This window comes from Salmo salar, chromosome ssa29 (assembly GCF_905237065.1).
Source record: "Salmo salar chromosome ssa29, Ssal_v3.1, whole genome shotgun sequence".
Taxonomy (NCBI): domain Eukaryota; kingdom Metazoa; phylum Chordata; class Actinopteri; order Salmoniformes; family Salmonidae; genus Salmo; species Salmo salar.
Genome location: NC_059470.1, coordinates 21,427,444 through 21,442,240, shown reverse-complemented (window position 1 = coordinate 21,442,240; position 14,797 = coordinate 21,427,444). Strand labels below are relative to the sequence as shown.

Below are 14,797 nucleotides of genomic sequence, written 5' to 3'. Positions count from 1 at the left end.
AAAGCTGAGAACCATAATAGGCCAAATGGCGTCACTGCCCGCCCCAGACGCATGTGTTATTGTTTTTGTTTGAGGAAATGAGCATCCAGCGCCGTGGTTAATAAAACACAGTACATACCAGTGGCGGTCGCTGCCATTTAAGATGAGGGAGGATGATTATTTATTTTAATGAGCATGGCCTTATTTCAATTACAGCATATTGGATGACTGTCATTCATATTCCATTCCCTCAGCTCAATGTAACATCAATAGGTTTAGGCTACTACATGATACTCAACCTAGCCTATGAATGACAGTTTACAACGTAGGTACACAGGTTGAGAGAATTTTGAGTAATCAAGGTGACAAGCAGTGACACATTTAGTACTGCCTTTCACACTCTTGCATGCATCTAGCTGATCTAGGGTGTAATCATTAGTCCAACAGTTGCATATGAGAGTTTCTATTGGACAAATTCAGGTATGTTTATCCCCGTTTCCAAAAGAATTGGCGGAATGAATACACCCCTGATCACACGCAAACAGTTCACTTTCATAGCAGCCACATAAAAACAGCATGGTCACTTTGCTGGTTGTACATATAATTCCTTCTCGCTACTATCTACATGCTCTCCTCTTACCTTTTCCCTTCGCTTCTGGACATCAGTGCACAACACATCAGCTGTCTGTGACCAGACGAAAAAACCTTTCCAAGCCAAACCTTTATATCATGACCGCTAACCACTACACACAGGGTATATCGTTGTCTTGTCATAGTCAACTAGAACTACTACAACTAACACATTAGTAAACCCACTACAATCATGCAGTTCAGTGTACAGTCAGAAAGCAGTTTAGCAGTTACACCGGTGGCAATAAATTAATAAAACCAAAAGGTGCATGGCAACAGCTGGATAAGATGAGGAATAAGAAGGAACCCGCACACTGCTCTTGATCGTATCACTGATCTTTAATAAGCTTTACGTATCGTCCTCACGGCCTTCATCAGAGCTTTTGTGAGTTTTTTAAATTAGCACCCTTATGTAGACCTAGCCCCACCCACACCTGTTCCATGCATGGAAAGGGGTTGGAAGCAAAGGAAAAACGAAGGAAAAACAAAACAAAAGTGCTACCAAATATAACAATATGCATTTCATAAATATTCAAATAAAGTGTGTACATAAAACGTATTAAACACGTCTGTAAAACCACAATGAGGACATTGACCTACCAAGCAAGTTTTCATAAATCATTGTGTACAGTGTAAGAAAAACGTCAGAGTAATCTGAAATGGGGCATAATTCATGTTCAAATTTACAACATAACATACATAGGCATTTCATCATTAAGACCTTTTAGGAAATAATGTCTGGAAGGTGAAAATCCAAAAACATTCTGGCTGATTTTCTTTTGTGGCTGGCAGTTGGCATGGACCAATTTATCGCGTAAATAAAACATGCCAATGTTTCCTGACGGCATCTCCCACTTTTCGCGAGTTCAAAGTATATGTAGTTGTGAACATTACAGAGTGTTCTTTAGCTTTAGCGGGTCTTTTTTGTAGCAGTTCATTTTGTGTTTCCCCCAATGCCAAATGAAGAGCTTCATCCACACATTGTGGAAAATAGCCTCTTCTTAGAATCCTATTGCGCATCTCTGCTGCTTTTTCTAGAAAGTCCTGAAAAATAATTGTTGCAAGTTGGGGAGGAGGGGGGGTTTCACACCTAGCTCAAATTGGGGAGGCGGAGGTTCACACCTAACTCGGCTATTAGACAATTCTTTAGTAAAGGTTGAATAGTCTATTGTTCAGCTAATAGCCCATCCTGCTATGCTTGTGAAAAACTATTAATAAAACTTTTTCCCTTTCCACGTTAAAGATTCCAGTTGATAAAGTGTTTTTGGCCACAATCGGCCCCAACCCCAATTAATACATTTGAGCACAGTCGATAGCGTGCTGGACTTCAGGCTAGAATAAGGGTTCGAAACCTGCTCCCTGCTTTCTATAATGAATGAGTTTGATACACCTGGTATTGGATATGGCTGAAAAAACGCTTGCTAAATAGCATTTTTGTTTTAAACTAACTTTATGACAAAAGAATATGCACAATCGTTTGTCTCTACTTTAACTAACATATTCCTCTCAATTGTACATGTTTTGCTTGACTCGTTATGACGTTATAACTACATACATTTGCCTCCCGTAATGTTTTGTCAGCCATCTTTGCTGAAGTCATCGGGGATGGGTGGCCCGTGTCAAATTTGTCATTGGAACCACTCGATATGATTGGTCATATAAAAACCTTGGGACCCAAATGCATAATGAGTGCTCTAACTCCCCCTTGTGGTGTTCTGGAGCAATGAAGCCGTGATGCTGGGTACCTCTAAGTCCCGCGGTGTAAGCTCGCAACTTTTAAAGGAGGAACCACTGTAGGTGTGGCCAAACGTTTGACTGGTACTGTATATAAATATTAGGACGCGCAATGTTGGAGTGGCATTTACTAAAATACAATAGAATACAATATATACATTTGAGATGAGTAAATCAGTATGTAAACATTATTAAAGTGATAGTGTTCCATTATTAAAGTGGCCAGTGATTACATGTCTATGTATATAGGGCAGCAGCCTCTAAGGTGCAAGGTTGAGTAACCGGGTTTGCCCAAACACCTGGTTTTCTTTCTCGCCACAGGTACTGATTCAGACCTTGGAGACCAGGTGAGTGCAATTAACAACCAGACAGAAGCAAAAACCATGTTTCAGCCCTCTATGCAGGACTTTAATTGGATATCCATACAACATACTGCGGCATTGTATATTTTTGTGGAACTGCACCCGTGTGTCCATACCTTTTTATATAACTACTGTATGTCATTTTGAAGCTGTTGAATGTTAATTAACCTTTTAGAGGTTATTTCTCTCTGAGACCATGGATGGGCCTTTCTGCTGTCCTGGCTCTCTCTCTCTCCTGGCACTCACTCACTCGCTCTTATCTCAAGTACATGTGGCCGTTAGGGGGATACTTAAGGCAGTCACTTGATACGCATTTCAACCCCTCTGTTCACATCTCTCTGTGAATATTTTGAAACGGTGCGAGCTGCACTGTGTTAGTTGAGGATGCAAAGCCTCTTTAAGCTTCTCCACTTAGATAAACCTCTCCTCAAGCGGTCTGATGATTTAATGCATTATTATTATTATTATTAACTTCATCACGATTGATTAGGCTTACTAATAACCATAGGCATCTATCTCATTTAGCGTAAGTAACCTCAAAGCATTTTCAAAACAAATATCTTGTTTCACGATTAATAGTTACACTCAAATACACAGCGTGAGGTCGGCGCTATCGTGTAATTAACGCTACGAAACACATTGTTCTGGTTTCTGCCTGGCGGTGCTGCTATCAATACATCAGTCCAGTGACAACAAAGACTGCTTGCATCACCGGGGGAATGATAATGGGTATAGGTTGAGTTGTGGGCTCCAATTTGAAACCAGGGGTCAGCGGCTTATAGATTTTCCCACATTCACGAGTGAGCGAAGCGTCACGAGATTAGCTTTCATTAGCTCTAGCCCGGCAGTAAGTAATTGTTTTCTCGGTGTCGGTGCAGGTAGTGAGTATACGGTTAAAGCTCATGCGGAGGCTTTGGTAGCAGCAGTCTGTTTTGGACTGAGAGAAGTTTCACGCTCACTGGGGGATGAAAGACACATGTTCCACCACCACAGGGGATTCTTTGAATGAAGACGTGTTTGCCAGGAACAAATGTTTAGCACTTTTCTTTTGTGTTCGTGAAGTGTTTGAAGTCTGCAGGGCTCGCAGCATTAAACAAACAAACTGTTCTGACTTCACAGGACTCCATAATTTTCGGATTTACAGTTGAAGTCGGAAGGTTACATACACTTAGGTTGAAGTCATTAGAACTCTTTTTTTTAACCACTCCACAAATTTCTTATTAACAAACTATAGTTTTGGCAAGTCGGTTAGGACATCTACTTTGTGCATGACACAAGTAATTTTTCCAACAATTGTTTACAGACAGATTATTTCACTTATAATTCACTGTATCACAATTCCAGTGGGTCAGAAGTTTACATACACTAAGTTGACTGTGCCTTTAAACAGCTTGGAAAATTCCAGAAAATGATGTCATGGCTTTAGAAGCTTCTGATAGGCTAATTGACATAATTTAAGTCAATTGGAGGTGTGTATGTATTTCAAGGCCTACCTTCAAACTCAGTGCCTCTTTGCTTGACATCATGGGAAAATCAAATGAAATCAGCCAAGACCTGGTTCATCCTTGGGAGCAATTTCCAAACGCCTGAGGGTACCACGTTCATCTGTACAAACAACAGTACGCAAGTATAAACACCAATGGACCACGCCGCCGTCATACCGCTCAGGAAGGAGACGCGTTCTTTGGTGCGAAAAGTGCAAATCAATTCCAGAACAACAGCAAAGGACCTTGTGAAGATGCTGGAGGAAACGGGTACAAAAGTATCTATATCCACAGTAAAACGAGTCCTATTTCGACATAACCTGAAAGGCCGCTCAGCAAGGAAGAACCCACTGCTCAAAAACCACCATAAAAAAAAGCCAGACTACGGTTTTCAACTGCACATGGGAACAGAAATCATACTTTTTGGAGAAATGTCCTCTGGTCTGATGAAACAAAAATAGAACTGTTTGGCCATAATGACCATTGTTTTGTTTGGAGGAAAAAGGGGGACGCTTGCAAGGCGAAGAACACCATCCCAACCCATGTTGTGGGGGTGCTTTGCTGCAGGAGGGACTGGTGCACTCCACAAAATAGATGGCTTCATGAGGAGGGAAAATTATTGGGATATATTGAATCAACATCTCAAGACATCAGTCAGGAAGTTAAAGCTTGGTGGCAAATGGGTCTTCCAAATGGACAATGACCCCAAGCATACTTCCAAAATTGTCGCAAAATGGCTTAAGGACAACAAAGTCAAGGTATTGGAGTGGCCATCACAAAGCCCTGACCTCAATCCTATAGAAAATCTGTGGGCAGAACTGAAAAAGTGTGTGCGAGCTAGGAGGCCTACAAGCCTGACTCAGTTACACCAGCTCTGTCAGGAGGAATGGGCAGAAAGTCACCCAATTTATTGTGGGAAGCTTGTGGAAGGCTACCTGAAACATTTGACCCAGGTTAACAATTTTAAAGGCATGTAAACTTCTGACCCACTGGGAATGTGATGAAAGAAATAAAAGTTAAAATAAATCATTCTCTACTATTATTCTGACATTTCACATTATTAAAATAAAGTGGTGATCCTAACTGACCTAAGACAGGGAATGTTTACTAGGATTAAATGTCAGGAATTGTGAGTTTAAATGTATTTGGCTAAGGTGTATGTAAACTTCCGACTTCAACTGTAGGTGAATGGACATCGGTCTGGAACATTCAATCAATTTAAAGACGTCACTGAAGTGACGTGTGTTTGACGAGGCTTCATGGTAGAACCATAATGTCATACTGCACGGGACACCAGCAGAGTTTCAGTCTCCTGACAAAACTGTCTGGTATTTCTTACATAGTCACACACAGACAAACGGGGGGGGACACACGTCGAGATGTTTATTCTTGAGGGAGAAGCCTTCCCTGGAGCCAGGCTGTCTCTCTAGTGTGACACACCATGTCCACTCTGTCCCCCCTGCAGCTCACTGACTGACTCCTATACCGCCCCAGAAAATGGCAGCCAACCCATCAACACATCTCCAGTCCCACTGTCTCTTGGTTCTCCACACTTTTGAATTCAGCTCTGCTCGCCAGTAACATTTTACCGAGACGCTTCCCGGTCTATGCTCAAATACTGTGAAAAGCCCTTTCTGTTTTCCTCTGCTCTCCCTGTTTCCCTCTCTCTCCCCCTCTCTCCCCCCTCTCTCTCTTTCTCCATCTCTCACTCTCCACCTCTCTCTTTTTCTCTCTCCGTCGCTCCACCTCTCTCTCTCTCTGCTCTCTCTCTCTCTCTCTCTCTCTCTCTCTCTCTCTCTCTCTCTCTCTCTCTCCCCCTCTCTAGAGCCTACAAGCTGGGAAATCGCCGTTTCACTCAGAGTGTGTGTGTGTGTGTGTGTGTGTGTGTGTGTGTGTGTGTGTGTGCTTTAGTCATTGAGGCACAGCAGACAGATCCACAACACTGCAACACAGCAAAGTCGTTGCTTTAGAAGGAAACATTGCCATGGTAACTACAGTATTGTATGTAGTCTTTTTTTCTCCCGAGCTTGTTGTTTTTTTGATGGAGCAAAATAGGTCAGGTTAATTGAATTTGTTTGTCTAAATATACAGACGCCAGATGTTCCCATTATTGATAGTGTATTTTTCATAGCTTAATACCTTTTCCATTTGATCAATCTCTTTTGTTGTCAAATCAAATAGCAAAGTGACGGTACACCTTGTGACTGTTCTATTAATAGAAAACACAGGAGGAGGATGTTGGTTCAAGAACAGGAGGGTAAAATGCTAGAGGGATCCAATCAGGGATCCAATCCGTGATCCCTGTCTAGTTTTTTTGGCCCTATATTTTGTTGTGGCGTAATTGTGCGCTACACATTATGGAGCTGTGCTCTGTACTTCCTGTCTCTGAGGTGCCATGGCCCCATCATCAAAGTTTTATGATCAAAGTGGGGCTGTGTTCGTGTAGTGACATTAAAGCTTTTTGTGTCGCGCCCTTTTTTTACAACAGGAAGGAGGTGACTGGGTTTTCCCATGTCACATTGAGGCTGTGGTGGGGTTTGTGGCTGTGGCTGCTGTCAGCAGGAAGTCAGCTAAATGGAGGGAGCCCTAGAGTTGAATTGACAATATTCTTTTCGTTTTTTGTTGTTGATGTATTGTACTAGGTCTTAGCATCTCAAAATCCACATTCATGTTGGTGACATTATACTGTCATGTAGCCCTTATTTAACCAGGATCAAATCCCTTGAGGTTCTTTTTTGCAGGTTGACCTTTATTGTTATGAATCTTGTGCTGAAGGTGGAACTGAGTGATTTCCCCTTAGAAAGTCAAAATTGGTTATGTTGTCAAAATTAATGAAAACAAACATTTGCTTTTTGGTCTTAATTTAAAGTTAGGCATTAGGGTTAGCCGTGTGACAAAGGTTAGGATTAAGGTTAGGATTAGGTTTAAAATACGATTTTATGACTTTGTGGCTGTGCCAGCTAGTGATTACTCTGCAGAGCTGCCTCTAGAGGAAGATTCATGACGAAAAACGCTTACCTGCTTCTTTTTCGAGGGAGACCTGAAAGATGTTGAAGAATTATGGCGTTCCAAAAGAAAGTGCTTTCTTAAGAAAAGTCTGCTCTATTTTACTGCGTTTTCTTGGCTCACACTGTACTCATAACCCTTTTAACGTCTTGCTAATAATGCTCTGATACGATGGACCAACAAAGAGATAAAGATCTACCATGCAGATGTCAGACATCATACGCTGCTTCTTTTATTTAGCAAAAAACTAATAAAAAAAACATCTTAATTAGGCCGCACTTCAAAGCTATTGAGTCGTCTCTGCAAGTTATTTGATTGTTCTTGATAATAACAGAGTACACCACAAAATGTAATAGGATGAATGCTTCAAAGGTGAGAGCAGAAGAGCGATAGAAAGGCAATATCAGACAAGGCACTCAATGGTAGTATATCTGCATGTTTTAAGTTCTCACAGAAATCCACTTGCATTATACAGTATGATTGTGTGTAATATAACACATTGATTTGAATCCTATTCATCATAATCCTCTTAATAACTACTAAAAACCCTTTGGGGACTCATCGTAGCGTTGCTTGGGTTACAGATGTTAGCCATGTTTGGCCATCGGAGCAGCAAACGTAGACAAATGTCACAGTTAACAAGCATGTCAAACCCAGCTCTGCTCCTTTGAGACATAGCTCGGAGACAACTGGAAGAAAAACCACATGTCCTGTAGCTGACCCTGTTCCTGCTGTCTGTACACACACACACACACACACACACACACACACACACACACACACACACACCACCCCCTCAAAGCTTGCTTTGCTGCCTGCCAAGACAGAGGGTGCATCTGGGGTATAGTAGGACATTATAGGTTGGCAATGGCATCTCCATCAGTCAGTCATTACATAACCATTTGGTGTCTCCCCTAGTCCATCAGCCTACTAAGAACTCAGGAACACTTGATTCTTCTTATCTACCGCTGCGGTTAAGGAAGAGCGATGCATCTACACTGTGCTGTCAAGAGGGACAAGATAGTGGATCCTTCCATTAGAAAATGAAGGATTAGAAAAGAAAGACAATAAGGAAATTAAAGAAAGGAAAGGAACCTGATGAAGCTGAAAGCAAAATGGTTTGTTTGTTGATGCACAGTAAAATCAAAAAAAGGAAGAAGAAATGGAACAAAAGTCAAGGTCGGTCGCTTGTCATTTTTTGTTGAATTCTGTGGACAAAGCCAGGACCATTGCTTATCAACCTTGTGTGCCCTACCCCCTGCAGTGATCACACTCCCACTCTAGTATGCAGGTCATGTACAGTAACTTTTGCTTAGCAGACTGTTTTAATCATCCCAGCAGGCCTTTGCTGTACTGTACATTACCTCTACAGTGCCTTCAGAAACAATTCATACCCTGTCACGGGCTGGCTCGAGGAACAACAGGAGAGGTAGAGTCAGGCGCAGGAGACAGAGAGAGTTCGTGACCACACTTCTTTATTTGAAGTACTGTACGCGGTCGATACGGTATAGGGGCGCAGCCCTGAAAGATTCTGCGGTGGTGTACACAAAATAAAGAAACCACTGGCAGAAGGGAAAACTCAATACACGTTCTGACGAACACACAAAACCCGGACAAGCAACACAATCACGTACAACCACATACATCCTACGCTAACCTAAATAACCCCCCCTTACTAATTACTAACCCAAAACAGGTGTGTGCCTACCTAGACCTAACCAAACGAAAGTGAAACAAAAAGGGATTGATGGCAGCTAGTAGGCCGGCGACGACGACCGCCGAGCTCCGCCCGGCCGAGGAGGGGCGCCACCATCCGTCACTGTCGTGACATACCCCTTGACTTATTCTACATTTTGTTCTTACAGCCTTTTTCTCACCCATCTACACACACCATAATGATAATGTAAAAACATGTTTTTTTGAAAATTTTTGCTAATTTAAAATGAAATGTAGAAATATCTTATTTACATAAGTATTGCCACCCCTTAGTCAATACATGTTATAATCACCTTTAGCAGTGATTACAGTTTATTTCTGGGTAAGTCTCTAAGAGCTTTGCATACCTGGATTGTACAATATTTGCACCTTTTTTTATTATTCTTCAAGCTCTGCCAAGTTGGTCATTGCTAGACAGTCATTTTCAAGTTTTGCCAAAGATTTTAACGCTGATTTAAGTCAAAACCGTAACTAGGCCACTCAGGAACATTCAATATTGTCTTGGTAAGCAACTCCAGTATATATTTGGCATTGTGTTTTAGGTTATTTTCCTGCTGAAAGGTGAATTTGTCTCCCAGTGTCTGTTGGAAAGTACACTGAAGCAGGTTTTTCTCTAGGATTTTGCCTGTGCTTAGCTCTATTCTGTTTTTTTTTCTTCTAAAAACTCCCTTGTACTTGCTGATGGCAAGCATACCCATAACAGGGTGCAGCCACCACCATGCTTGAAAATATGAGGAGTGGTACTCAGTGAAGTGTTGTTGGATTTGCCCCAAACATAACGCTTTGTATTCAGGACATAACATTTATTTCTTTGCTACATTTTTGCAGTATTACTTTAGTGCCTTGTGGCAAACAGGATGAATGTTTTTGGAATATTTGTATTCTGTACAGGCTTCCTTCTTTTCACTCTGTCATTTAGGTTAGTATTGTGGAGTAACTACAGTTTTCTCAGTTTTCTCCTTTCACAGCCATTAAACTCTTTAACTGTTTTAAAGTCACCATTGGCCTCAAAGTGAAATCCCTGAGTGGTGTCCTTCCTCTCTGGTAACTGAGTTAGTAAGGACGCCTGTATCTTTATAGTGACTGGGTTTATTGATACACCATCCAAAGTGTAATTAATAACTTCACCATGCTCAAAGGGATATTCAATGTTTTTACCCATCGACCATCATTGCGAGGCATTGGAAAAGTTTGCTGGTCTTTGTGGTTGAATCTGTGTTTGAAATTCACTGCTCAAACGAGGGACCTTACAGATAAGTGTATGTATGGGATACAGAGAGGAGGTAGTCATTCAAAAATCATGTTCAACACTATTATTGCACACAGAGTGAGCCCATGCAAGTTATGTGACTTGTTAAGCAAATCTTTACTCCTGAAGTTATTTAGGCTGACAATAACAAAGGGGTTGAATACTTATTTTCTCAAGACATTTCAGATTTACATGATTCATTTGTAAACATTTCTAAAAATATAATTTCACTGGCATTATGGGGTGTTGTGTGTCGGCCAGTGACACAAAATCTCAATTTAATCAATTTAATTTCAGGCTGTAACACAACAAAATGTGGGAAAAGTCAAGGGGTGTGAATACTTTCTGAAGGCACTCTCTCACTAGCTCACTTTCTCTTTCTTTCCCCACCCTCTTTTTCCTTTTCTCTCTCACTTTCTCACTCATTAACAAATTCACATTGGCAACCCACTAATGACATGTACACCCTTCCCCCTCCAGAGCACAGCGTGGACAGCCTGCAGCAGGCCCTCCACCAGTCGGTGTTCCTGTCGGCAATGTCGGCCCACCCTGGCCGGGACCTGCCCCTATGCTGGGAGCAGCACTGCAAGCTGCTGCCTGGAGTGGCCGGAGTACAAGCCAGCCGTGTGGCCCACTGGACCGCGGACGAGGTGAGAGCACACACAAATCCACGTGTACTTGCATACATACACACATGGATCTGTGAATTGATGGTTCAAATTATGTAGAGACAAGCAGTGGCACATTTAAGTGATAATGCCCTCGAAGCTGGTGTTTGGAGGATATATTGGCACGGGTGTTGTTAGGTATTGGCACGGGTGTTGTTAGTCCTGAGACGTGCCAATATATCCTCCAAACACCAGCTTCGAGGGCATTATTATTATATTATTGACATATTTTCATAAATAAAACTTTATTTAGATTAATTTATTCATACTATTTCATCCTTCCACAAGATATAGTCGAGACACAAATCTAGGGTTGCTACACAAACTGGCTGTCGTTCTATCGATTCGGTTGCCAGAGACGCGACCAAGTCGTTCAGTCTTTTTGTTCTGTATCTATGGACGTGACCCAGTCATCCGTTCCAAATGTTCCATTGCCATACTGGCTGGCAACGTTCTTATCCCTTCCTTGCTAGCTAGCCAACTACGGCTAACTTACAGTCACTTCAAAAAGTGCAGCCAGAATAACAGCAAAGTATCTGCATTTGCATTTGTTGAAGCTGTTTTCTAGTGACATTTATTTGGGTACATCCATAACTTTGAGCTAATGAGGCGCAATTTTGGCTGGCATAGAAAATGTGCTCTCTTGTCAGGACACTGTTGTTCAAAGGAGCTAGACAACAACACAGCTAACACATTCACTTCAAACTGAAGCTGGAAAGACTGCAAACTAACTGCACTTCGTTTCGTTTGACCTTTTTTCAATTGACATTTCTTTGTATATATCCATAAAATGATGCCATCTGATTCATGATTTCGACTGGCTGAGAAACGCTGCCTGCCTGTTTGTCTCGTCCCGACTCCCGACACGTTCATTACTATGGGACAGCTGGAGATCAAATTTGAATATTGAAACAATTTTGAAAATGTCGGAGAGACAGACGGCAAGGTTTATACAAATCTCTGCTGTTGAAAACTAAATGTTAGTCTAAAAGAAACGTGAGATAATGTCTAGATGCTTTTTATAGTGGAGATCAAGTTTGGGCTGGCTGGGCTGAGACAGTGGATTGTGCAGTCAGATGGAACAGAGTAAATAGGCATTTTAACGTCATAGATTTAGCCGGTGGTAACTTGTGGAATTAACACCAGCTGGAATGCGGTTTTAACCAATCAGCATTCAGGATTAGACCCACCCGTTGTATAAACTCATACACACACACACACACACACACACACACACACACACACACACACACACACACACGCGTTGACATATACTTGAGGATGTATCAACTTTGTTTGTTTCACCTTAGTTTGTTTCATCATCTGGTATAGATCCTTGTTTTGTTGAGATTGCTCTACATGTGGCTTTGCAATGTGCTGGGATTATATTGGCTGTGACTTCACTTATAGAAAACCTTAACCCAGTTGTCTGTCAGTTGGGTTTATAGTGAACCAGAGTCTCCTCACGTACAGTACTGTCCTGTCTGTTTCCACTTTGTCATTTCTCTTCTTCTGCTGATGTCAGTCTTCACACTCCAGAGAGAGCTTGACACCATAGCAACCAGGTGTGACCATAAACTTTGACCCTTGCAGCCAGAGAGCCTAGTTGTAAATAGACTCTGTGCGTGTGCGCGCGTGTGTGTGTGTGGACAGAATAAATAAGCAATCTAGGGGTCGCTGTGTCTAATCATACCAGATATGATCGACTGTTTATTTACAGTTGATGCATTATGAACATAAGGAGAAATGCAATGACGCTAATGTGTAGGTCTATGAATCATAATGTTTTTAACAGTTTTATTTATGTGGTTCAATGCATTGTGCTTCATAATTTATCGTATGTCTACTCCATTGATAGTCTGTCAGTCCTCTCGTATTGTTTCAAACCTCCTCTGTCAAGCCAAATTGATATCAGTTCAAATCGATTGAAATGTCAGCTGTCACTCGAGAAAAAAACCAACCCTTGGATGTTTCCCTCTCTGGTTAGAATACGAGACACAAATTAAATGTCAGGATCCCTCAGCGGGCACCGCTCCGCTCTAAGAATTAATTTACATGCACGACGTCCCGGTCTAAATGGCATGTGCGATGTGGCCAATGCCAAGGTCTGCCGTGCCCCATGCCATGATCCTCCCGCGGTTGCTAAGCACTCTCCATCTACGGGTGACGTTGATTGATGAGACGAGGACGGATACCGGACCCAAAGTGATTTTTCAGCTTTCGCTACATACACACCACACCTTCTCCATTCCTCGCCGCTATTGAGCATCTCCAATAGGCTTGGACAGCATAAAGTATATACCGTATACTGGGGTATTTTTTAAAATAGCCATAGGATGGTTTTTCAATACCGTCAATACCGTTGAAACTACACTGAAGAAAAATATAAACGCAACATGTAAAGTGTTGGTCCCATGTTTCATGAGCTGAAATAAAAGCTGACAGAAATGTTCACTATGCATAAAATTGTATTTCTAAAAAATGTGTTTACATCGCTGTTAGTGAGCATTTCTCCTTTGCCAAGATAATCCATCCACCTGACAGGTGTGGTATATCAAGAAGCTGGGCAGGCATAAGCTACAACGAATACAATTGCATTTTATCGATGCCAATTTGAATGCACAGAAATACTGTGATGAGATCCTGAGGCCCATTGTGAGGCAAAGTTTTTGTTCCTAGTCATCTGAATTCTGTAGATTAGGGCCTAATTAATTTATTTAAATTGACTGATTTCCTTATATGAACTGTAACTCAGTAAAATCTTTGAAATTGTTGCATGTTGTGTTTATCTTTGTTCAGCATCTTTATTTAAAGTTTTTCAATACATTTTAATATTTGTAGCAATTTTTTAAGTAAATACTTGCAGTCAACTTGTGCAATGCATTACAAGATAAAGCAGATTGTGTTCTTCATTTCACCTGTCACATTATTTTACATTATGAAACTTAGTTCCCCAGAACTGTTCAGCCAGTCACGTGTTTGTTTGTAAATAACACAACCGGAGAAAGCTGAAGCAGGTGAGTCCAGCTGTGTATTGACAGGGGTCTTGTTTTATAATGAAAGTTGTGTTTTTTAGCTTCAATAGAGTGATCAGGGACATGCGACTATAGTTGTCCTTCACAGAAAATACATTTGTGCAACACATTCGGCAGAAAATAGCTTAATTTTCATCAGATGACAACAGAATTCAACTCTATTTGGCTGGCAGCTCAACAAGTAAATTCGTTTACAATGGGAAAATCAAGGTATTTTTTGCAAAAACCATGCATGGCCATCATATTTCTAATGTTTAGTCCTATCCTAATGTTTGTTTAAAGTTAATCTTGGGGCCTCCTGAGCGGTCTAAGGCACTGCATCGCAGTGCTTGAGGCGTCACTACAGACCCGGGTTCGATCCCAATTGGCCCAGCATCGTCGGGGTTAGGGGAGGGTTTGGCCGGGGGGGGGCTTTACTTGGCTCATCGCGTTCTAGCGACTCCTTGTGGTGGGCCGGGCGACTGCAGGCTGACTCCCGGTCATCAGTTGAACGGTGTTTCCTCCGACACATTGGTGCAACTGGTTTCCGGGTTAAGCGGACGGGTGTTAAGAAGCGCAGTTTGGTGGGTCATGTTTCAGAGGACTCATGACTCGACCTTCGCATCTCCCCAGCCCTTTGGGGAGTTGCAGCAATGAGACAAAATTGCAATTGGATATCATGAATTGGGCAGAAAAAGGGGGTAAAATATAAATATTAAAGTTTATCTTTGACTGGAGAAAATAGCCTGGCTACAGGAGAAAAGTACAGAGAAAAGTAGCTACACATCAGTCAGAGCACTGTCTGCTGATAGAATGCCCTTTTGTGAATTCTTATCCGAGTTTAGAAGTACAACTGAAACACAAAATGTGTCTGATGCAGAGCAACAATTACAATAAGAAGCATTTTAGATCTGCGTTTACGAAACGCAGCAAGATATTTCTAATGCGTTTTTAT

At 41.7% G+C, this 14,797-nt stretch overlaps 1 protein-coding gene across 6 annotated transcripts in view; it reads left to right on the top strand.

Moving 5' to 3' along the window:
• LOC106590345 (lethal(3)malignant brain tumor-like protein 4) overlaps positions 1–14,797 on the top strand; it is a 142,592-nt gene that overhangs the window by 112,129 nt on the left and 15,666 nt on the right. For all 6 annotated transcript variants that reach the window (XM_014181266.2, XM_014181265.2, XM_045710681.1 and 3 more), the window contains one exon: positions 10,641–10,810. In XM_014181266.2, the coding sequence (XP_014036741.2) occupies positions 10,641–10,810 (170 nt within the window). The remainder of the gene's footprint in view (positions 1–10,640; positions 10,811–14,797) is intronic.